This window comes from Molothrus ater, chromosome 1, assembly GCF_012460135.2.
Source record: "Molothrus ater isolate BHLD 08-10-18 breed brown headed cowbird chromosome 1, BPBGC_Mater_1.1, whole genome shotgun sequence".
NCBI lineage: Eukaryota > Metazoa > Chordata > Aves > Passeriformes > Icteridae > Molothrus > Molothrus ater.
The window spans coordinates 779,007-803,349 of NC_050478.2; the positions used below are offsets into that span (position 1 = coordinate 779,007).

Sequence of the window (24,343 nt, forward strand, 5' to 3'; positions counted from 1 at the left end):
CCCCAGCACACACCACCAGTGTACACACCAGGAGCTCCAGTTCACTGGAATTTTGTTACAGACAGTTCCAGATCCCTCCCAACGCAGGAGCAGCCCCTCCAGCTCCTTCCAGCTTTCCCTGAGCCATGATTTGCCAGGATGGAGTTTCCAGACAGGGCTGGAGCCAGGAGAACCTGAGCAGTGGCCATGCCCTCTGCCCTTGCTTTGCCAGGAATGACTGAGCTCCATCCTCCTGGGAATCCTGCTGCCCCCAGGACTGGCACTGCTGCTTTCCAGTGCCCCCAGGCTTCAACACCCCCCAGCTCAGCCCAGCTCTGAGCCCTTCCTGCACACACCAGCCTCACACAAGCCAGGGCTGGGACACCCAGGGATGGCAGTGCCTGGAGGGGTTTCTCCTGGGTCTGCCTGTCCTGCTGGCAGCTCTGAGGCTGCCCCAGAGGGGTTTTCTCTGCTTCCAGAGCTTATTTAGAAACAGCATCCTCACAGACCTCAGTTTGGAGAGGGACTTTTCCTGAGGGCCTGGGGTAACAGGACATGGGTGATGGCCTTAGGCTGAAGGAGAGCAGGGATGGATGGGATATTGGGCAGGAATTGTTCCCTGGGAGGGTGGGCAGGCCTGGCACAGGGTGCCCAGATCCAGCTGGATCCCTGGCAGTGCCCAAGGCCAGGCTGACACTGGGGCTTGCAGCAGTCTGGGGTAAGGGATGGTGTCCCTGCCATGGCAGGGGTGTCATCAGTCCCTTCCAGTGACTCCCTGAGCACAATTCCCAGCTCCCTGGGGTTGTGCCAGGCCCACACATCCCTCAGGAGGGAACGTCCCCTCCCTGGGCACAGATGTCCCGTTGCTGCAGCCAGACCTGGAACATGCAGAGCTGAGGCTGGGGACAGTTTGTGCTCCTGTGGGAGAAGGGATGAATCAGCCCAAGAGCTGTGCTCTGTTCTCATCCCCACACAAACAGGACTGAAGGATGGGCTGGACAGATCCCTTCCACCTCAGAGCATTCCATGGATCTAGAAATGCTCCCAAGACTGCCAGGTGCTCTCTCCCAGCACAGAGCATGTGGATCTCAGCAGCTTTCACTGGGGGTGAAGGCCCCTGCCATCCCCTCTGCTGGGCATGGCCCCTGCCATCCCCTCTGCTGGGCATGGCCCCTGCCATCCCCTCTGCTGGGCATGGCCCCTGCCAGCCCCTCTGCTGGGAATGGCCCCTGCCAGCCCCTCTGGGCATGGCCCCTGCCATCCCCTCTGCTGGGCATGGCCTCTGCCATCTCCTCTGCTGGGCATGGGCCCTGCCATCTCCTCTGCTGGGCATGGCCCCTGCCAGTCCCTCTGCTGGGCATGGCCCCTGCCAGCCCCTCTGGGCATGGCCCCTGCCAGTCCCTCTGCTGGGCATGGCCCCTGCCATCCCCTCTGCTGGGCATGGCCCCTGCCATCCCCTCTGCTGGGCATGGCCCCTGCCATCCCCTCTGCTGGGCATGGCCCCTCCAGCCCCTCTGGGCATGGCCCCTGCCATCTCCTCTGCTGGGCATGGCCCCTGCCATCCCCTCTGCTGGGCATGGCCCCTGCCAGCCCCTCTGCTGGGCATGGCCCCTGCCAGCCCCTCTGGGCATGGCCCCTGCCATCTCCTCTGCTGGGCATGGCCCCTGCCAGCCCTCTGGGCATGGCCCCTGCCAGTCCCTCTGCTGGGCATGGCCCCTGCCATCCCCTCTGCTGGGCATGGCCCCTGCCAGTCCCTCTGCTGGGCATGGCCCCTGCCAGCCCCTCTGGGCATGGCCCCTGCCATCCCCTCTGCTGGGCATGGCCCCTGCCATCCCCTCTGCTGGGCATGGCCCCTGCCATTCCCTCTGCTGGGCATGGCCTCTGCCATCTCCTCTGCTGGCATGGCCCCTGCCATTCCCTCTGCTGGGCATGGCCCGCCATCCCTCCTCTGCTGGGCATGGCCCCTGCCATCCCCTCTGCTGGAATGGCCCCTGCCATTCCCTCTGCTGGGCATGGCCCCTGCCATTCCCTCTGCTGGGAATGGCCCCTGCCATTCCCTCTGCTGGGCATGGCCCTGCCAGTCCCTCTGCTGCATGGCCCCTGCCATCCCCTCTGCTGGGCAGGGCCCCTGCCAGCCCCTCTGCTGGGCCCCAGCCTGCAGTGATCCCTGCTCTCAGGTTCCAAGAGAAGGATGGAGTTTGGCAGTGCCAGCCCTTGGGAATGCCCAGCAGGGTCAGGCACCCCGAGCTGGCTCCAGCTCTCTCCTTTCCATCCCCACCCAGAGCTCCAGCCTCACCCTGGGGTACACGGCAGAGGCCCCAGGAGCAAGGAGGCTGTACCAGGCTGTGGAGGAGGAGCTGCACAGCAGGAGCAGGACAAGACCTGGATGAAAGCCATTCCCTGGCTGTGCCAGGTCCCCGCCCTCACCTTGACAGCCCCTCCGGCCGGTGAGTGTCCCACGTTGTCCAGAGATCCCACCTTGGCCTGCGCCTTCTCCTTGAAGTTCAGCTTCTGGTTCTCGATTTTGACATCTCCTCCCCCTGCAGGGACAGGGAGCAGGGCTGAGTTTGGGGAAGCCCCCAGCAGTCCCACCCAGGCCCATCCAGGAGCCCCTGGGGACCCTCTGGAGGAGGGACAAGACAAGTTCCACAGCCACTGCCTCAGGGAAAGTTCTGGAAGACCAAAGCTGGTGATTTCCAGCCGTGCCAGCAAACAGGGCCCTGGGGAATGCTGCACATCCAGACAGACAGGCTGGAGAGAATTCCCTGGATCTGCTCCTGAGGCTGCCTCCTCCAGCAGAGGTGTGAAATGCCACCCTCACTGTCCCTCACTGGTGCCATTCCAAGGCTGAGTCCCACTGCTCCTGTCCCTGTCCCTGCCCAGGCCCCTCCAGCTCAGCCACTTGGGCACTCAGCAGTGCCAGGGCACCTCCTGCTCCTCTGTGTCCCTGCCCTTCTCCCTCCTCCCCTTCCCCTGCTGCTCCAGCCCTGGCACCCCTGGGCAGCCCTGCCTGCCTGGGCAGCTCCCCTGGCACACACCCCACCTGCAGGACACTGCAGGAAACGTGGAGGTCACAAACAGAGCTGAGAATTTTAGCAAGATTTGTCCAGAATGAAATAGACTACAGAATTAGATATAGATAGATATAGATAGATGTAGATATAGATATAGATATAGATATATTAATTAGATATATATAGATTCCCATTAATTACAGAATCCCAGAATGGTTTGGATTGGAAGGGATGTTAAGAATTGTCCGGTGCCACCCCTGCCATGGCAGGGACACCTCCCACTGTCCCAGGCTGCTCCCAGCCCTGTCCAGCCTGGCCTTGGGCAATGCCAGGGATCCAGGGGCAGCCACAGCTGCTCTGGGCACCTGTGCCAGGGCCTGCCCACCCTCTCAGGGAACAATTCCTAACTCCCAATCTCCCATCCATTCCTGCCCTCTGGCAGTGGGAAGCCATTCCCCTTGTCCTGGCACTCCAGGCCTTTGGAAGTCATCTCTCCCCATCTTTCTTGGCTCCCTTCAGGTCCTGGAAGGCCACAGTGAGGTCACCCCAAAACCTTCCCTTCTCCAGGCTGAGCAATCCCAGCTCTCAGCCTTTCCTCCCAGGGGAAATGCTCCATCCCTCTGACCACAGTGCTGCCTCCTTTACTGACAAATCACACAGTGCACAAACCCCAGATTGGAATCCTGGATCCTAAGGATGATTCCAACCCCCCTGCATGGACAGGACCACCTTTCCCTGGCTGCAGTCCCCATCCCAGCAGCTTCTCCAAAGCCCAGCTCAAGTCTTGCTGAGCACAGCTTTGCCTCCCAGCGACATCATTAAACCCTCAGCTCTGCCCTGGAAGCCTGGCACGGCCAACCACGGTGCAAAGCAAGGGGTTTGGTGCCACAGAGGCAGCTGAAGCCCTGGCAGGGTGGCAGTGGACAAGGCAGCGATTGTCACCCCCAGCTCGTTACTGGATTGTCACTGCCCAGCACTGAGCTGGCAGAGGTCACGCCTGTGGCACCGCGTTCCCAGGGCTGGGAGCCCCTGGAGCCAGGGCTCCTGCCAGGGAGTGCCCTGCTCTGCCCTGGCAGCCTGGGCAGCCTGCAGGGCCCTCCCAGAGGGACAAAGAGCAGCCTGAGGGGCTCCTTCCCACCCTGAGGGGCTCCACCCCAGCCTGAGGGGCTCCTTCCCATCCTGAGGGGCTCCTTCCCATCCTGAGGGGCTCCTTCCAGCCTGAGGGGCTCCTTCCCAGCCTGAGGGGCTCCTTCCCACCCTGAGGGGCTCCTTCCCACCCTGAGGGGTTCCTCCCCAGCCTGAGGGGCTCCTCCCAGCCTGAGGGGCTCCTTCCCACCCTGAGGGGCTCTCCTTCCCAGCCTGAGGGGCTCCTCCCCAGCCTGAGGGGCTCCTCCCCACCCTGAGGGGCTCCTTCCTATCCTGAGAGGGCTCCTCCCCAGTCTGAGGGGCTCCTTCCCACCCTGAGGGGCTCCTTCCCATCCTGAGGGGCTCCTTCCCAGCCTGAGGGGCTCCTTCCCAGCCTGGGCACTCAACCCTGGCCCTCGTGCCAGTGGCAGCGCTCCTGGCTGGAGAATGGCCCCAGGACCAGGGGCAGCCAAGGGCACTGAGCTGACCATCAGCCCCAGGACACTGAACTGACCATCAGCCCCAGGACACTGAACTGACCATCAGCCCAAGGACACTGAGCTGACCATCAGCCCAAGGGCACTGAGCTGACCATCAGCTCCAGGACACTGAACTGACCATCAGCCCAAGGACACTGAGCTGACCATCAGCCCCAGGACACTGAGCTGACCATCAGCCCAAGGGCACTGAGCTGACCATCAGCCCAAGGACACTGAGCTGACCATCAGCCCCAGGACACTGAACTGACCATCAGCCCCAGGACACTGAGCTGACCATCAGCCCCAGGACACTGAACTGACCATCAGCCCCAGGACACTGAGCTGATCATCCCTCAGGCCAAGCCAAGGGCCTCCACCCCAGCACCTTGGGCTGGGCACAGCTTGGGGACAAACCTGAGATTCCCAGGAATTCAGGCTGTGTTCTCAGCAGGGAGCAGGTAATTCCCACACTCATTCCAGAAAATTCCCCCAGGGGCCAGAAGGGTTCCATGTGAGGCAGGAGCTGCAGTGGGCTCAAGGCTAAAAGGACCCTGGTATGTGCTCTGAAGGACTGAAGGGAATTTCCTTTATCCTGCCATGCTCCCTGAACATCCTGGGATGTTCTGAGTGCCCCAAAGCCTCTCTGAGCATGGATGAAGCTTCCTGGAATGACTGTGGAAGCATCCATGTTTTCCTTCTCAAATGAGCAGGAAAAGCAGAAATGAGTCAAAGCTGTAGCTTATCTTCACAGGACATCCCACATCTCCTAATTCCTCCATCTGCTATTGAAACCACCAGGAACTGTGGAAGAAGCGTTTCTAGAAATTTCCAGAAGCACTGGGAACATTCCCTGAAAGCCACAAGCCCCTAAAACTATTCCAGTCCCAATGCAGGGCTGTGTTTAAGGGACAAAACTTACAGACAAATGAGGAAATGACAAAATTCCTACCTGGCTTATGCTTGATATTTGCTTTAGATCCACACTTGGAGGACACTTTGGAAAGGTCGACTTTCTTGTTCTGGATCTGCACCTGGGGAGACAAAGAGCAGCAGCTGAGCACAGAGAAAGCCCTGGAGGCCAGAGGGCACCTCAGGCTGTGCTCTGTGAGCCTGTGTCCCTGCTCTCATCACTCCTCCTGCAGATTCCCAGAATCCTGCCTGGGATTCCTGTGCCACTGGCAGCCCTGGGGTCACCCAGAGCCAGGGGCCAAAGTGAGACAGAGCTGAGACAGACAGCAGGACAGAGGGACAGAACCGTCACAGGGCTGAGCTCAGGCACAGCCATGGGACACAGCAGCCAAGGGAATCAGGGATCCTCCTGCTCCATGTGCCCACGGAGGAGCTCCAGGATGCTGCAGGGGAGCAGGGCAGCCCAGCTCAGCTCCTGCCAGGTCCCACATCCCCAGCTCAGTGACACCCTCCAAAGGTCACTCACAGACCCTGATTTGGTTTTCTCAGGAGTAATGTTACTACAGCTTTAATCAGCAGTCCTTGCTTGCTCAGAACTGAGCTGAGATGAAATTTATTTCACAGAGTGCACCTGGAGATCTGCTGTTTGTTACCAGCTGTGACTCCTGACCTGAGATCCAGAGTGTCCCACCCTCAGGGAAGGGTCTGTTGGTAGGACTTCAGCAGGAGCTGGGTTTGTACCTTGGGATTGCACTAAGACAGCCAAGCACAGACTCTGGAGCCAGAAATAAACTTTGGAGCTTTGGCTCAGTGGGCAAGTTTGGTCTCAGCTCTTGTCCGATTTTGTGTTCCTGACCATGTCCCAGAGCAGCCAGGCAGGACAAGCCAAAGGCCAGGGGAGCACAGGGACACTCCAAACTCCCTTCCCAACGTTCCCAAACTCCCTTCCCAAAGCTCCTTCACCCACAGATGTTGCCTGCACTTGGTGAAATCCACTTCTGTTCTGCTTTCTTGGAACAGAAAACTTGCTCAGAGGTTGGACTCCATGGTCTTGGAGATCTTTTCCCATCTCAGTGGTTCTGAGAGTGGGAAATACTAAACAGAAAACCATCCAACCCTTTTCCCCAGGAACTGAACTGTGTCTGTGTTTCTGGTGGGCAGCAACAGCAGCTGCTGCTTTTGGGCACAGCTCCTGGGAGTGTGGGCATGGACAGGAATTATCTCCATGGGCAGAGGGCAGGGTGGGCAGCTGAGCCAGCCTGGAGCCACTGGGCACAGCACAGTGTCCACCCCTGGAGCGTCCCTGGCAGGCTGGAAAGGGCTGGGAGCAGCCTGGGACAGGGAAAGGTGTCCCTGCCATGGCAGGGGTGGCACTCAATCATCCCTGAGGTCCTTTCCAACCCAAACCATCCCATGGCCATCACCTCCTAAAGCTCCACCAGGAACTTTTCTAGACCACAGCACTTGTCCACAGGATCCTGAAAGCTCCAACTCAAGCACAGACCAGAAGAGACCTTCCAGACACACCCACCTGGGAATCCAACACTGGGAATTCTATCAGAAGTGATCACCACAACTACCTGAGCAAGGAAACATCTGGGAAGAGGTCACTAACATCACAGTGCTCCAAAGGGAGGGGGAAGATACAGAAATGAATAAATAAAAATAAAAACATCCAAACTGCCTGTGCTGGAGGGCTGGGAAAGCTCTCCTGGAGGTGCTCTGGGAGCATTTGGAGCCTGGAAATGAGCTTTTGGCTCAGAAAATGCAGAATAAAGAGCTGCTTAAGCAGCTGAGCAAGGAGCAAATCCGCAGTGGTGAAAGAGAGTGTGGAGAGGAGAAGAGGAGGAGGAGGCAGGGACACAGCTGTCCCCAGGGCTGGGAATGGCTGGCAGTGCAGACAGGATGGTGACTCACGAGCAGGAGGACACTTCATGACACAGATAACCAGGCAAGGCAGGATCCCCACATGCCAGCCCATTCCTGCAGCCTGCAGGAGCAGGGAAGGCACCTGTGAGGCTCCTGAAAGGCTGAGCAAGGTAAGGTGGCAGCCCTGAGGTGGTTTATAAAATACAGTTCCTTGGAGTGCAGGGACAGGCCAGCAGCTGCTCCAGAGCTGTCACAGGGTGGCCAAAGGCACTTCTGGCACAGGCTGGGGGCAGCACCAGGGGAACAGGAACAGAAACAGGGCTCCAAACCCCCTGAGGGCTCCCCAGGCCAGCATTCCCAGGTATCCTGTGGGAGCATTTCCATGGGAAACACTCCCATAAACACAGTGTAAATCGTGGAAACAGCAGAGAACCACAAACTCCAAACGCCCAGAGCAGGGATGTGGGAAGGCAGCCTGGGTTCAGTGGCACAGGTGGGACTTCAGCATCTCTGGCCACCCTGGAACCACCTGGACGGAAGCAGGTGTTAGGAACCCACATTTGGCTGCCACTTGCAAAGATTTGTGGAAAAATCACTCATGGAGAGGTTCAGCCAGCTGGACATGGATTTCCCAGGAGAAGTGGCCCCCAGCTGGCTCCACAGGCAGGTCCTGAGCAGGGTTTGTGTCTCTGCACAGGTTCTGACCAGACACCCTGGGCACCTCAGCAGATGTGGCAGCTGCCCATCCCTCCCTGGGAACCCAGGATATTTAAACACCTCTGGAACAAACTTCCTTGGGCTCAGGTCCTTCAGTGCCTTTGAAACCACCCAAACTTTGCAGTGCTGAACCTGCCCTGTGCCCAGAGCCCAGCCCAGGTTTGTCAGGGCAGCACAGATCTGAGCCCCCAGACCCTGCTCGTGCTCTCCCAGCCTGTAGGGGCTGGACAGAGAACCTGGCTTGCCTGGCAGACACTTGGAGCACCCCACACCCCAAACCAGGCTGCAGACACCACCAGATTAACTTTCTATTTTAATAAGCTCAGCCCTGCTGCCACAGATACCAGCAGCCTTTAAATTTAGAAATTAATCTCAGCTCAAAGGTTAAGTCCCAGAGTCTTTGCCTGCTCCCAAGTGCCTTTTATGAAACAAGGAGTGAATGAGTGTGGCTCCAGCTGGCCCTGGGAGCCAGGGGAGAGTAACAGGCACTGCCAGGCCACGATGGATCTGCTCTGGGCAATGCAGGCTCCGGGCAGGTCAGCAGTGAGCTCAGTCCCAGGCTCAGCCTCGTCCCCACCCCTGTGTGGGTCACAGCCAGCCCAGGGAGCAGCACCAGCCCAGGTGCAGCTGAACACTGGAACAAACCCCACAGTTCAGCCTGGCAGCCCCAGAGCAGTGCAGGAATCCTGCAGGCTGTGCCCAGGAGCCCTGCAGCACAGCACTCTGGGGCTGGCACCCCCAGCACGGCACAGAGAAGCAGTTAGCAGCAGACACACAGCTTGCCCAGAGCCATACTTACATTCCCACCTCCAGGGACATGCTTAATATTGTCCTTGGAACCACACTTGGACTGAACATGGCTGTAGTTCGCTTTTTTGGAGACTATCTGGACCTGGAACGTCACAGAACGGAGACAACACAAGGGAAGAGGACTGGTTAGAGATGGCATTCTGCAGGGCACCAGGGACCTGGGCACCAGGGACCCTGAGGAGCTGACCCAGAGCTGGGGAAGGCACCAAGGAGGAGAGTGAGAGACAGTGAAGGACAGGAGGCTGCACAGACAGTGTTAGTGCCAGGCTGGGAGTGCCCAGGGACCCTGCAGAGCCCTGGGGTGGGCTGGGAGCACCCAGGGACAGCCCAGGGACCCTGCAGAGCCCTGGGGTGGGGTGGGCAGGGGCTGCCCAGGGCATGGAAACCCCCCTGGGGCACTGAGAGCCAGCCCAGAGGGACAGGATGGGACTGTCCAGGGCATGGAAACCTCCCTGGGGCACTGAGAGCCAGCCCAGAGGGACAGGATGGGACTGCCCAGGGCATGGAAACCTCCCTGGGGCAGGGAGAGCCAGCCCAGAGGGGTGGGATGGGACTGCCCAGGGCATGGAAACCCCTCTGGGCAGGGAGAGCCAGCTCAGAGGGACAGGATGGGACTGCCCAGGGCATGGAAACCCCTCTGGAGCAGGGAGAGCCAGCCCAGAGGGACAGGATGGGACTGCCCAGGGCATGGAAACCCCTCTGGAGCAGGGAGAGCCAGGTGGGATGGGACTGTCCATGCCCCAGGAGGCTCCTGGGAGGTTTCCAGGGACAGGGGCTGCAGGTGGATCCCACCTTTGTCCTTTCCAGGACAGAGCAGGGAGAGCCAGCCCTGGGAGCCACCACTCCCAGCACGCTGTGAGCTGCTCCATGGCCACACCTGGGCTGGCTCCAGCCCTGGCCAATGTCCCTCCACAGCCCTGGGCAGTACAGCTGGGTCTGAGAAACATTCTGCTACTGAAGGTGGTCACACCCTCAGCTGAATGGCCTCAGGTGAGTCCCAGGTTAGTGAAATTGTTTCTCCTTCACACTGACTCAGATTAAGGGTGTGAGAATGTGGTTGGTGGTGGTTTGGTTTGCCAGTGCTGGGGATGGTTGGGCTCCATGATCTCACAGGGCTTCTCCAGCCTCAGTGAGTCTGTGGTTCTGAAGGCAAGAGGTGAGGTTTGGCTGAGCTCTGCTCACAGCAGTAGCTGGGTTAGACACCAGTGTTTACAAAGGTTAGTTACAACACAGGTTTAGTCTGCAGCTGAGTTATTTACCACAGCACAAGCAGGCCCCAGCTGGATCCTGGCTCCTACAAGGTGACAAGCTTGGAGCACAGCAGGGATCACCCAACACTCTCAGCTGGGCAGGCTCCCAGAGCTCCTCAGCCAGGTCAGAAAGGCTGGACTCAGGAACAGCAGCTCTGGGAACATACCTGTGCCATGGAGTGTGGGGTGCTTCACTGACTCCCTAGAGGTACAAATCCTGCTCGTTCCTGACCATTCCTGCCTGGTAATATTGGAATTAAACACTCCCACCTCACAGCCTCCACCTGGGCTTTGGAGTAACCCATCCAGTGGTGATGACCTAAGGCTTGGAGTTACAGAGTTTTGGTACAACTGGGCTGGGAATATTGCAGGGAAGATGTGAATTCCTACATATTGTGCACTCCTAAAAGAAGCAGCTGTGAACTCAACCCCTCTGCCTCGTTACAAACTGTTTCTGTGTGTGGAGAACTGGTTTAAGGGAAACCCTCTGGCTCCAAGTTAAGCCTGTATTGACCTGGCAGTGAAACAGGAGGACTTTGCTCTGCAAACCTCTCCAGCAGGAGTGGAGAGGGTCCCTCCCTGGAGGAGTTTCCCTGGGAACATCTCAGGGTGCAGGGGAGAGAAGGGGAGGTGTCTGTGCAAGGACAGTGCCACTGACAGGAGAGAGCAGGACAGCTGGAGAGGAGGGACAGTGACTCAAAATGGAAACGTTTTCCTTCATCTCCCCCAGAGAAAAGTGTGAAAGCAACTCACTTTCCCATTGGGCTGTTTGGGGACCCCCTCTTTTGCTGCCACTTTAGGAGCCACTTTAGTGCCCGCGCTGGGCTCAGAGCTGGGCGCGGCGCCGGCTGACTCTGGCCTTTTCTCTACCTTCCCCTGGATGGAGACAAAGGGATGATTTCACCAGCAAAAGCACAAGTTGGGCAGGAGCACGGGAACACGAGGGACCTGCTGCAGAGGACACCCAGGAGAAGTCCCTGCCTGCTCTGATTCCCAGGCCAGGGATCATCCTGTGCCCGGGAGCGGTGACACCAAGGGCACAGCAAGGATTCACTTCTCAAAAAGCTCCTGGTGCCCTTCCTCAGGATCCAAGGGACCCCAGGACACTGATCCTGCCAAAAAAAATCCAACCAAATCCCTGGGGAGCCCAAGAGCAGAGCAGGACCAGCTCCTTCTCGTGGAGGACGTGGTGCAGCTCTGGCAGGTGAAGGCACTCAGGGCTCTTCTGGACACACACCCCGAGCTCCCAGCTCAGACTCCCACCCAGCCTCGCTGCACTCAGCCTTGGAGCTCAACAGCTCCTTTAGTTTTTATCTACCAAAAGGCAGGTGCACCCAGAGAGTCCAGCTGAGCAGAAAATTGAAGGAAAATTTACAGGTTTCATAAAAATTCAGCAACTACCCGAGGATATCCATTGTTTTTGCTAGTTTAAATGCAGGGAAGTGCAGCAGAACCTGCATTTTTGGGGGGGCTCAGCATAAATCTTGTGTTTCACTAACCTACAGACCAGTGAAGAAAAAAAACCCCAACACTACAACAATTCTCAGACTCTAAAAACAGCTCTGTGTGGACAGGACTACAAAAAGGACAATTTGCTTAACAAGGCAATTGTTAGGATTTAATAACTCTATGAAAATATTTAGAAAATCAAGGACAGTGCAATGAAATGCAAATGCAAGTCCCCTGAGCTGACAGAACGAGGGCTGTGCTGTGCTGCTGCCCAGCCAGGAGCCTGCTGCCTCTGAGGATAAATCCATGCTGCATCGATGCTGTCTGGGACACACAACACCCAGCCAGGAGTGCCCTTGACTTTAATGTGCCTGAGAGCAGATTAAAGCTCTCCCAGCATGGAACGTGCTCCCTTGGCAGCAGATTAAAGTTCTGGGCCGGGTTATTCAGCACCACAGAGCTGCAGCAAAGAGAATGGAAAGATCTGTGTCCCACTGGGGGGGAGGCACAGCCCTCTGGCTGCTGCTGACACACGTGGCCAGGCCAAGGCTGGGCTTACACAACAGCTAAGCAGGGCTCTGTGGTTCTACATGGCCACATTGTTCAGCAGGGGCTGCAGGTGGATCCCACCTTTGTCCTTTCCATGGGACATGCCGATGGTGGAAGTGCCACCTAAGGGCATTAGGAGGCAGTGAGAGCCCCAAGTTTTCTCTCTGGTAATGGTTTTCCAGCACTACCCTCTCCTCGTGCCCACCATGGGGGTCCCAAAAGACTCATTCCATGTCAGCTTTGGGCCTGAGGAGCTGGGCATGGGAAAGGTGCTGTGCAATCCAGATTTGCCTCATCCTAGTGCACTATTCCACTTTCTGTACCACTCAGCAGGCAGTTCCTCCGCCCAAGGGCAAAGGGCAGGACTATGGACAGGACTGAGGGTGTTTCTGTGCCAGGCTTGGGGCAGGAGAGCAGCAGCAGTGGAGCTCTGGGTTCTGCTGTGGAGCAGGGCTGGCTCTGGGGTGGCTCCCGCGCTCTGCCCAAGCAGGACCCAGCGAGGAGCCGAGAGAGCAGTGAGGACACAGCCACCATCCCACAGAGCCCGGCACAGCGCCCAGAGCGGGCAGGGCGGGCAGGAGGGCAGGGCTCACCTTTCCCCCGCCGGGCTGGTGTTTGATGTTGTCGGTGGAGCCCACCTTGGAGCGGACGTTGCGCAGGTCGGGCCCGGCGGCGCTGGCGGGGCGCGGGGCTCGGGCCGCGGGCCCGCTGCTGCCTTTGCTGCCCGCGGCCTTGGCCGCGGCTCTCTTGGCGTCCGCGGACACCGTGGAGGCCGTGGCGGCTTTGGGGGCGGCGGCTTTGGGCTTGGGCCGGCTGGGGGCCGTGCCGGGCACGCTGGAGGCCGCGGTGGAAGGAGTGGTGGCGCTGCTCTTGGTGGCGCTGCCGGGAGCGCTCTTGGGGCGGCTGGAATCGCTGTGGGATCGCGGGGAGGGAAAGGGAGATCAGGGTCAGGTACAGAACGGCCTCAGTCACACAGAACTGCCTCGGTCACACAGAACTGCCTCAGACACACACAACTGAACTGCCTCAGACACACAGAACTGCCTCAGACACACACAACTGAACTGCCTGAGACACACAGAACGCCTCAGTCACACAGAACTGCCTGAGACACACAGAACTGCCTCAGACACACAGAACTGCCTCAGACACACAGAACTGAACTGCCTCAGACACACAGAATTGAACTGCCTCAGTCACACAGAACTGCCTCAGACACACAGAACTGCCTCAGACACACAGAACTGCCTGAGACACACAGAACTGCCTCAGACACACAGAACTGAACTGCCCTGAGTCACACAGAACTGCCTCAGTCACACAGAATTGAACTGCCTCAGTCACACAGAACTGAACGGCCTCAGTCACACAGAACTGAACGGCCTCAGTCACACAGAACTGCCTCAGACACACAGAACTGAACTGCCTGAGACACACAGAACTGCCTCAGACACACAGAACTGCCTCAGACACACAGAACTGCCTCAGACACACAGAACTGCCTGAGACACACAGAACTGAACTGCCTCAGACACACAGAACAGCCTCAGTCACACAGAACTGCCTGAGACATGCAGAACTGCCTCAGACACACAGAACTGCCTCAGACACACAGAACTGAACTGCCTCAGTCACACAGAACTGAACGGCCTCAGTCACACAGAACTGCCTCAGACACACAGAACGGCCTCAGTCACATAGAATTGAACTGCCTCAGTCACACAGAACTGCCTCAGTCACACAGAATTGAACTGCCTCAGTCACACAGAACTGCCTCAGTCACACAGAACTGCCTGAGACACACAGAACTGCCTCAGACACACAGAACTGAACGGCCTCAGTCACACAGAACAGCCTCAGTCACACAGAACTGCCTCAGTCACACAGCCCAGCACGGGCTGGGACCCCAAAGATCAGCTCATCCCAGCCCTGCCACAGCAGGGACACCTTCACTGTCCCAGGTGCTCCATGTCCCATCCAGCCCAGCCTAGGACACCACCATTCCCAGAGATGTACAGGGACCCCTTAATGACCCCAGCCCCAGACAAAGGGGATTGGATTCAGACTGAGGAAACAGCCTCAGGCTGTGCCAGAGAGGTTCAGGTGGATATTGGGAATATTCCTTCCTGGAAAGGGCTTCCCAGCCCTGGCCCAGGTGCCCAGGGCAGTGGTGGTTCCCCATCGCTGCAGGGATGTGACACCCACGGGGATGTGGCACTGGGGACATGGGCAGTGCTGGGGACAGGGGCTCCATGGCCTTGCAGGGTTTTCCCAGCTGGATTTCCCAGAGCCCAGGCGAGGAGGGAGGTGAGGTTACCTGAGGGAGACTTGGCAGGGGGTTTCTTGGCATCTGCCGGCTTCGCGTCTGTCTTGATGGCTGCCAACACAAACACAGCGGGGTCAGGGGAGATCCCTGCACTTTCCAGCCTGGAACCAGCCCAGGATTCACTGCTCTGTGGGAGCACCTGCCTGGGCAGCTCCTGCTGCCACCAGAACCCCTCGTGTTTGGCAGCCAGAGCACCAATCCTTGTCAAAGGATCCTCACTCGGTCACACCACTCACCTGGGGATGGGCTGCATTTTGTTTCTCCTCACATTAACTTCCTGAATCTGACAGCACTCACTGGGAGTATTTTAATTCTGCCCCATCTTCAATTCTTAAAAAAAAACCCAATCAAGCGAAAAAACCCACCCCAAAACATTTCCTTTCTTTAAAAAGGAACAAAAAGCAGCCCCACATTTGTCCTTGCCCAACCTTGCTCTCATTGCCAGACCAGTCCTACCCTGTGCCAATTTTCTTGCACAGGAGTTATTGCACATATTTTGGCTGCTATTTTAATTGTATAAACCCAAAAATCAATCCCTAAACTGAGCTGCCTTTGGGCAAAGCCCAACGATCATGACCTGATTACACTGCACAGAGGACACTCTAAACCAGGGATGCAGATACACTTCTCCAGGCAGGAGAAAACCAAACACCAAATTGATCAAGGCAAAAACCATGGACTGAAAAACAGACATGGGACTTTATTTTAAGGAACTCTGATAATGAAATTGTAGGGGTTTTACTATTGTAGTGATGAGCACGTTTGAGTAAAACCTGCTTCATTTCAACAGCCAAAGGAAGGCAACATTGAAAAGAAATAATAACTGGAAAAGACCCAAGTTAGAAATTATGAAAACCCTCATTTTTTTTAATATTTAATTTCCATTAAGTCTCAGATTTTTAGATACATTCCAGCAGCTGTCAGGGTCCTTTATGGAATATCAATACCAAAAAGACCAAGGGGAAGAGGCAGATAACTACAGGCCAAGTTAGTCTGGATCATTCCACCCTGACTTTGCTAAAAGCATTCAATTAAACACTCCAGATAAGATTCCAGCTAATGAGGTGAAACCCATTTGGATAATTTAATAAGGCCTAAAGGATGCATACATAATTAATAGCAAACACTTCAAACAAGGGGCTGGCAAAACCAACCTAATTTCATTCCTCGAGACCACAACTTTAATTGGGGAAACTGCACGGACAGAACAGCCTTAGGTTTGTGTAAAAGGCAGAGGAATATTATGTTACATTAATATACAGAGATGTTTTGTCTGCTGGTGTCAGTGGGGAGCCAAATGCTGAACACTTCTATCTGTATGAACATGAGGTGCTGAAAACCCAGGGAGACCCCCTGGGACAAGGGTCTGTGTGACAGACTTTGATCTGTGCCTGATCTGAAGGGCTGAGCGTGGTCTTGTACAAACATTAAAGTCATTTCCACACGGAGGGGGGCAAAAACTAATGAAGAAATAAAATTAAAAATCAAAACATCAAGTCCCACATAACCCTCGGCTCTCCTTTAGCAGAGAAAATGACTGACCTGAAAATACCTGAAAAAGTGGGACTCTATAGTGTCAAACCTGGCCTTTACAGATACATTTCATGTGAGACAACGACTGAAACTTGATGGCAGCTGTGACCCCAGAGCTGTGACCCCAAGAGCTCCAGGTGTTCCCACCCACATCTCACCCAAACCAAACCAAACCACACCCAACCAAACCCAACCAAACCACACCAAACCCAACCAAACCACACCAAACCCAACCAAACCCAACCCAACCCAACCCAACCCAACCAAACCCAACCCAACCAAACCAAACCCAAACCAAACCAACCCAACCCAACCCAACCCAACCCAACCCAACCAAACCAAACCCAACCCAACCCAACCCAACCCAACCCAACCCAAACCCAACCCAACCAAACCAAACCCAACCCAACCCAACCCAACCCAACCCAACCCAAACCCAACCCAACCCAACCAAACCTTGAGCATTGGGCTCGCTGTGGTTCCCCTGAGGCCCCAGGTCACCTTCCACCCTCTGTCCCACCCCTGCTTCCACCTCACCCAGAACAGGACCCCCTGCTCTTCCCATTCCTGCCTTCCCTGTGCATTTCCAGATCTAGATTTCTCAGCCTTCCCATGGAGTGCCTCCAGCTGACCTCATCCTCCCTCACCCCAGGGCCCTGCCTGTGCCCTGGCAGGGTCCCACCACGTTCCTGGTGCCACAGCCCCTTGCCCTGCACCTCCTGCCTCTTGGAACAGCTCCCTGCAGCTCTGCATCGCTGCCTCCATCTCCTTTCAGCAGCAAACACTGCTTTGTTTGTGGGGCAGCAGGAATGAGCCCAACTCATTAGAACAGATCCTGCATTCCCGGGCTCCCGTTTGCCTCCAAGACCACACAAAATGAGTTTTACTCACAAAATGAGTTTATCAGACAGGATATGTGGCTCTTGGAACGTGTAACACCTTCTCTACAGTTGATTAATTAGATTTTCCCCCAGAGCATAAAGTCTGGGATATCCATCAGGCCAAATCCATCCCAGCACAGCTAAAACATGACAATTCTTTTGGGAAAGCTGGGATAGGAATCCATGATTTGGGATTCAAACCAGTTTGTGTCATTTTACACTTTTATTGACAATTTTTGCCATTGAGGCCCAGTAATTTGAAAAGACTTGAGAAGACCTGACTATAATCTTATCTGATGTTAAATCCCTTGAGTTCCATTAAAAGGAGTGAGAACAGTGTTAGTTTGTCTGAAACACTGCTCAGGTTTCCTGTGGAACTCATGGGAAGTTCCCCCTTTAGCAGCAGTAGGAGTGGGACAGTTTTTGGATGAAGCTGATGTGATTTCAGCTCCAAATATTTCCTGCTCTACTAAAAACCCTCCACTTCTGCTCAACCCTTTTGGATTTCCCACACCAGTTCAGGTGTTTCAAGTCCTCTTCTGAAGATTTGCTTTTTTGAACTTTTATTTAGTGCTTATTGTGTTCCTATGGCAAAACACAGAGGGAGTAGAATGCCCATGCTTAAATCAAGTGTGTCCAGTAATTGCATTAACCCTGGATCACACACAGCTGATGGAGGCTGGCCCTGAAGGGAATTTGGAAGAGGAAGCCCTGGAGAGAAGAACACTTGAGCCACTGTCAGAATCCAGGCAATGATGGAGTGGCTTTTGAACACTTCCAGAGGCGGGGACTCCACAGCTGTGCCAGGGCTGGAGAGCCTTTTCCAGGAGGAGCATTCCCAATATCCCCCTGAGCCTCCAGCAGCTGTGCCAGGGCTGGAGAGCCTTTTCCAGGAGGAGCATTCCCAATATCCACCCGAGCCTCCAGCAGCTGTGCCAGGGCTGGAGAGCCTTTTCCAGAAGGAACATTCCCAATATCCCCCTGAGCCTCCAGCAGCTGTGCCAGGGCTGAGAGCCTTTTCCAGGAGGAACATTCCCAATATCCCCCTGAGCCTCCAGCAGCTGTGCCAGGGCTGGAGAGCCTTTTCCAGGAGGAGCATTCCCAATATCCCCCTGAGCCTCCAGCAGCTGTGCCAGGGCTGGAGAGCCTTTTCCAGGAGGAGCATTCCCCATATCCACCCGAGCCTGCCCTGCCCAGCCTGAGGCCGTTGCCTCTCCTGTCCCTGTTCCCCTGGCTGTCCCCTGTGTCAGGAGCTGTGCAGAGCCCTGGTGCTGCCCAGGCAGGAGGCTGCAGGTGCTGGAGGATGGATATCCCCAGGGAAGGGGGAGCACTCACACGTTGGCCTCTTGGGAGGAGTGGGCGCCGTGGTTTTGGCAGCGGCCGCTGCCGTCACTGGCGACGGCGCCGTGGTCCGGGGAGCGGCAGAGGAGCTCCTGGAAGGAGTTTTGGGGGTGGTGGAGGATGGAGGCTTGGAGAGGGAGGTTCTCTTCTCCGCGGGCTTCGCATCCGCGACCTGCAAGGGAGCGGGCGGCATCAGAGCGGCCCCGGCAGAGCCCGAGCCAGGAGGGGCTGGAAGGAACAGGAATCCCTGAAATGCCTCAGCACCTAATGAAGCCTGGCACTGCTGAAAGGTTATAATGCAATTAAAATATAATTGAGACGTGCAGAAGCGAGTGGTGGTGTGGAGGGCAGGACATGGAGCACGGACGCTGCGAGGAGCAGCTCCCAGCCAGGGCTGGCTCAGCTCTGATGTGGGGGGGCCTCTCCTGCTGGGAAGGAGGTTTTGATTTCTGGATCAAATGGAACCAGCACGACACCAGCAGTGCTCCTGGGAGAGATTCCCATCCTCCAGGAGCAGCAATGGTCCCTAAACTGGAATTTGTTTTAACAGTGGAGACACGAGAACTGGGTGTCCACAGCTCATCCCTCATTTGGAAAACTCTTTCCTGCTGTCCCTGGTCAGGCACTTGTTTGTCAATTGCCTGATCTCTGAGGTATGAAAATACTGAATTAATGCATGGGAATAAATATTATTTTATCAAAAAGATACAAAAACTTGAACCAAACCGAAGTCACTAGCTCAGAGAAAAGTGCAGTTTTATATGTGGGCTATCATTTGCCTTCTGTTATTTTTAGTTAGTTCTGAAAGACACTCAAATGCAGTAATTTGAACTTAATACAGCAGAAGTGGTGGTGTTCAGCCATCAATGAAAGCTTCTGAAATAGATTTGATGTTCCCTTTTAAACCTGAATTCTCCTACTCTCTCAGATCACAAGTTAACATAGGGATCATTCAAGGGACATCTCCCATTCCTAACACACAGGGATTCCCTGCTTATCTGGAACATGCAACACTGTCCATGAATCCTCTCTTTTGGGGGGTTACAAATCTCCAGAGATTTCTAAGTGTTATCAATCCTCCCTGTGCAGTTCTGCAGTGACCACACATCACAAAATGACCATTGGTGGAAAATAAGGAGTGTTCACATGAATTTGTTTTTCTTCAATATTCCTATCAGAGGTCTCCAGTCAGGTTTCCCATGTTCTTGTCTGGATTTAGGAGTTGTACACAGAAAGAATTCCTGGCTGGGAGGGTGGGGAGGGGCTGGGATGGAATTCCCAGAGAAGCTGTGGCTGCCCCTGGATCCCTGGAAAGTCCAAGACCAGGCTGGACAGGGCTTGGATCACTATGGGATAGTGGAAGGTGTCTCGGCCATGGCAGGGGTGGGATGGGATGGGATGGGATGGGATGGGATGGGATGGGATGGGATGGGATGGGATGGGATGGGATGGGCTTTAAGGTCCCTCCCAGCCCAACCCAGCCTGGGATCCCTGACTCATGGCAGCTCATCAGGACAATCTCAGCACTACACTCAGGTTTAGTTCTCCTCTGTGGTGACACAGTTCAGTGCCAGGGACATGACGCCATCCCTGGGAAGCTGCTCCAAGCCCTCTGCAGCTCCCAGCACGCTGAATGCCCCTCCTGATCTCACCTAGCCCAGCAATTCTGCCCTGCCCATGCCTGAGGGCTGGGAGTCTGCCCTGTAGCGAGCCCTGGGTGCCCCCAGAGGCAGGCAGTTCTTACCTTTGGTTTAGTCTCTTTTGGAGTGAGGGTGGAGGGACGGGTGCTGCTGGTGCCGGGGCGTTTGGAGGTGGTGCCTGGAGCAGGAGCTGCACTTGGGCTCGTGGGCTTTTTGTTTGTGCCCGGGGTGGCCGAGCTGGGCCGCTTGGGGCTGGTGCTGCCCGAGGCCTTGGCCTTGGCCGCCGCCGCCTTGGCAGTGGAGGAGGATGCAGCAGGCTTTAGGGTTGGGCCAAAAAGCAAAATCCAGGATAAAACCAAAGAAATACAACAAAAAATAGCGCATTGTAAACCAAAACATTGAGCTGCAACAACAGAAAAGTGATATTTTAAAGGAAACAAATAATAATAATAATAATAATAATAATAATAATAATAATAATAATAATAATAATAATAATAATAATAATAATAACAATAATAATAATAATATTTCTGTTTTCTGAGTGCAACAAAGACTGAAATGCAGCAGCCTCTGGGGCTGGGGGCGTTCTGCCATTCAATTCCAAACCAACAGATTTATTTCAGCAGATGGAAAGCAACAGAAGGAATGGCTGGTAAAGCTGGATTAGTAATTGGGTGCTCCTGGCATCCAGGGCTACGTGCAATCCACGGGCCGTGGCTTTCCAATTATGGGCACGCAGGGATTGCAGCTCCAAATCCCCTGGGATCAGCTCCCGTGGTCACACGGGCAGGGCCTCCAGGGGACAGAGCCCCTGCCCCCCCAGCCCTGCTGGGGACACTGGGGGGACTTTGCTGCGTGCTGGGAGCTCCTGAGAGCACAGCTCCAAAGCCTGAGCAGGGCTCTGCGTGCACAGAAACAGGCTGGGAACAACTCACAGAGTATGGCTGAGCACAGGGGTTACTACATGTTTACTATGTGTTTACTACTGCTACAGTCACTGCAGCAGGCAGGGAATTCACTGAAATGGAGTCTGCACACTTTGATCAAAGTTTGCCACGGGCAGCTCCCAACTGGATGGGTTTGCTGCAGGGACAGGGCTCCCAGGGGCAGCCTCAGAAAACAGAAGTGGGGCTGGCACAGCTGAGGAAGCAGAAAAGCTGGGAAATGAAAGCCCTGGAAGCAGAGATGGGAGCAGGGAACAGCTCCTACCTTGGTCTTCTTCTCGGGGCTGGGGGGCAGCTCCTTGTTGGGAGGAGCTGTGATGTCGTTCCCACTCACGGCCTCGGCTGCTTTGGGCTCCTCTGCCTTGCCTGGGGGAAGGAAGGCACATTTGTAAGTGGAAGCTTTTTATTCTTTTTAAGATATGGTTTTTTTTAGTTTGCTGTTACTCAACACAGCAGCAGCAGGAGACAGAACTGACACAGCACAGGTTGGTGTTAGTGGAAAAGTTCCTGAACCCCAGAATACCTGCAGGAGGAAGAAAGATTTTCCCTGCAACAGGAATGGTTCATCCAGGTGCTGTTAGATTCCAATTTCTCACATTATCCCAGTGGGAAAAGCCAACCAGCAGATGAAGGAAACCTGTGGTTTACTTTAAATAGCAAATCTTCTCATCTTTTAAGTTGTTACAAGAAAATTTTGGAACGTTCACGGTGAAGTCCTGACCTCCTCCAGGTTTTACACTTATCCTGGAGTGGGGCTCTGTTCCCAGCTATCCCCATTGTTACAGCTGTTCCTGCTCAACCTTTCCTGTGCCCACAGCCCACAGTGAGCAGAGAGGGTTCCCAGCAGCCAAAGGGAGCAACAGGAAAGGTCACACAGGTCACAGGTGCCAGCCCTGATCCACCAGCACAAGGAGCTGGAGCCAGGCTGGGAGAGCTGGGAATGTTCCCCTGGAGAAGAGAAGCTCCAGGGAGAGCTCAGAGCCCCTGGCAGGGCCTGGAGGGGCTCCAGGAGAGCTGCAGAGGGACTGGGGACAAGGCATGGAGGGACAGGACCCAGGGAATGGCTTCAGCTGAAGGAGGGGAGATTTCAATTGTTTATTAAGAGGAAATGCTTCCCTGGGAGAATGGGAGGTCCTGGCACAGGGTGCCCAGAGCAGCTGTGGCTGCCCCTGCATCCCTGGCAGTGCCCCAGGCCCCAGGGCCAGGTTGGACACTGGGGCTTGGAGCAGCCTGGGGCAGTGGGAGGTGTCCCTGCCATGGCAGGGGTGGCACTGGATGGTCCTCAATGCCCCTTTCCATCCAAACACCCCAGGATTCCCACAAGAGCAGGACCATGGAGATCCCATTCTTGCAGACACTGACCCCTCACTGGAGCTGTGTTACAGCACAGAGCTCAGAGCCAGCTCCAAGAAGGGCCATTTTTCCCTGTGATTGTTCCTTTTGGCATTGTCACCGGGGCTGTGACACTGGCTGGGGACAGGGAACACACCCAGGCTGTTCCCTGAGGGGCAGGAGAGTAGCACCCCCCTCCTTGTGTCCTCTGGAAAGCCAGAACCCAAAGCAGCACCAGCACTGCCCTCCAACCCAACAAATCCTTCATTTAGGAGCAGTTTCCCCAGGTTTTCTCCCCAAATTCCCTGAAATCCCACAGCAGCAAGGAGCAGCTTCCCTACAAATCCCTTCCAAGCCCTCCTTCCCCAGGGTGCAGCTGCACAACCACCCTGCCCTGGGCTGGATCCTGCCAGCATCCTCTGCCAAGAGCCCAGCACAAATTCCTGCAGCATCTCCCCTGTCATCTGGGGATTCAAATCCAGCCTTATCCGTGTTGGACGCTGCTTTTTATAACCCTGAACAGATTGTGACAAGGCCAGGCTAAGGATTCCAGCACTAAACAGCCTGTTCTCCACATCTTTTGGAAATTGCAGTTTCTGTTCCCTGCCTTCCTGCTTGTCAGACTTGACAGGAGTGTCTCAGAGGATGGCTCAGTCCTGGTACAAGCCAGGAAAACCAAATCACCCCGTGCCTCCCTCCTACCAGAGCATGGCTTGTTGTTTTTATGTTCTGACTCCAGGGTAAGCTCAGGAAAAGCCTTTTCCCCCCTGAATTGGTTTAACCCCTTCCTACCCATCTGGCCTTCCAGTTCTGCAGCACTGGGCTGAGCATGCTGGGCACATAAAAGAGGCTTTTGAAGGAAAACCAGCAGAATGTAGAGGTTGAACACCTGCTTTAATACAAAATGCTTAGGAATTGTGTCTGTCCACCTGGAAAACCTGTTTGATTGCAGCTGATCTGTATTGGCTGCTCTCTACCTGATTCCTCCCCTGCATTTCAAGAACCCTTTCTGTTCTCCTGCTTTCACCTGTCAGTTCCATGCACAGCAATGCCAGCAGCAGCAGTTGTCAGCAGTTCCCTCTCCTGAAAAACAACTCCTGCCCATTCCCTTCTCTCTGCTCCCAGAACTGCTTCGTCTGGAATCCTACCAGTCTCAAATATCCCCCACATCAAGGTGACTTCCAGCTGGTAAAAGCTGCTGTCATTAATTATTTCAGCTAATTCAGCACCAACATTAAACCTCTGGCTGATGAGGGGTTGCAGCACCCATGACAAGAATTCCCAGGATCAGGGAGTGCTCCTCAAATCCTGCAACACCCAGAGGGTCAGGATCTGAACTCCAGCAGCTCCCACATTTCTGAACCAGTGGCAACATGAATTTCATGCTATTTCATGTTGTTTAATAGAAGGTGAATAAAAAACAGGACAGGACAAGGGAAATGGCTTCCCACTGCCAGAGGGCAGGGATGGATGGGATATTGGGAAGGGATTGTTCCCTGGGAGGCTGGGGAGGCCCTAGAATAGAATTGCCAGAGCAGCTGGGGCTGCCCCTGCATCCCTGGCAGTGCCCAGGCCAGGCTGGACAGGGCTTGGAGCAGCCTGGGACAGTGGGAGGTGTCCCTGCCATGGCAGGGGTGGCACTGGATGGGCTTTAAGGACCCTTCACCCTAAACCATTCTATTATTATTATTATTATTATTATTATTATTATTATTATTATTATTATTACTACAGGGGAACTGGGTAGAGACCTTCTCTACTTGAGGGGCCACAACTCAGGCTCCATCTCTCAGAGACTCTGACATCCCAGGACACACAACCCTGCCCCATCCCCCAGGGATTACAGAAGGAGAGGTTTGGGGTTTAATATTCATTTGTCCTGTGCTCATCAGGACATTTGCTCTCATTCATGGTTTAATGACGAGGCTGTTCTCAGAACAGAGAACTGGCACCATTTCCTAGTTACAGGGAATATTAGGAAAAGCTGCCAAACCTTAATCAAATTTGTTCATTAGGCTGCAAGAGAATTATTTAGGAGACTTTTCAGTTTGCCTGCTCCCCCAGGCAGAGGCAGAAGGCCCTGGAAGATGTTTGAAAGGCATTTGGTTGGAGCTGCTGTGGCCTGAGCTGAGTCAGCAGCAGCAGGGAAGCACTCCCGAGGGAAAGGGGCTTCAAGGAGACAGGGAGGGCCAT

General features: G+C 55.2%; 2 protein-coding genes across 2 annotated transcripts in view; one reads left to right on the plus strand and one right to left on the minus strand.

The window, feature by feature from the left end:
- DHX30 (DExH-box helicase 30) overlaps nt 1–217 on the plus strand; it is a 15,796-nt gene extending 15,579 nt beyond the window's left edge. Inside the window, 1 exon segment of the mRNA XM_054515840.1 lies at nt 212–217. Coding sequence (XP_054371815.1) covers nt 212–217 — 6 coding nt within the window.
- A 586-nt stretch (nt 218–803) lies between these two features.
- The window catches only part of MAP4 (microtubule associated protein 4), a 151,489-nt gene continuing 127,949 nt past the window's right edge, over nt 804–24,343 (minus strand). Inside the window, exons 13-22 of the mRNA XM_054515847.1 lie at nt 21,084–21,184; nt 19,976–20,188; nt 18,226–18,403; nt 14,467–14,527; nt 12,744–13,062; nt 10,906–11,028; nt 8,892–8,984; nt 5,547–5,628; nt 2,407–2,519; nt 804–857 (exon numbers count right to left, since the gene is read on the minus strand). Of these exons, the coding sequence (XP_054371822.1) occupies nt 804–857; nt 2,407–2,519; nt 5,547–5,628; nt 8,892–8,984; nt 10,906–11,028; nt 12,744–13,062; nt 14,467–14,527; nt 18,226–18,403; nt 19,976–20,188; nt 21,084–21,184 (1,337 nt within the window). The remainder of the gene's footprint in view (nt 858–2,406; nt 2,520–5,546; nt 5,629–8,891; nt 8,985–10,905; nt 11,029–12,743; nt 13,063–14,466; nt 14,528–18,225; nt 18,404–19,975; nt 20,189–21,083; nt 21,185–24,343) is intronic.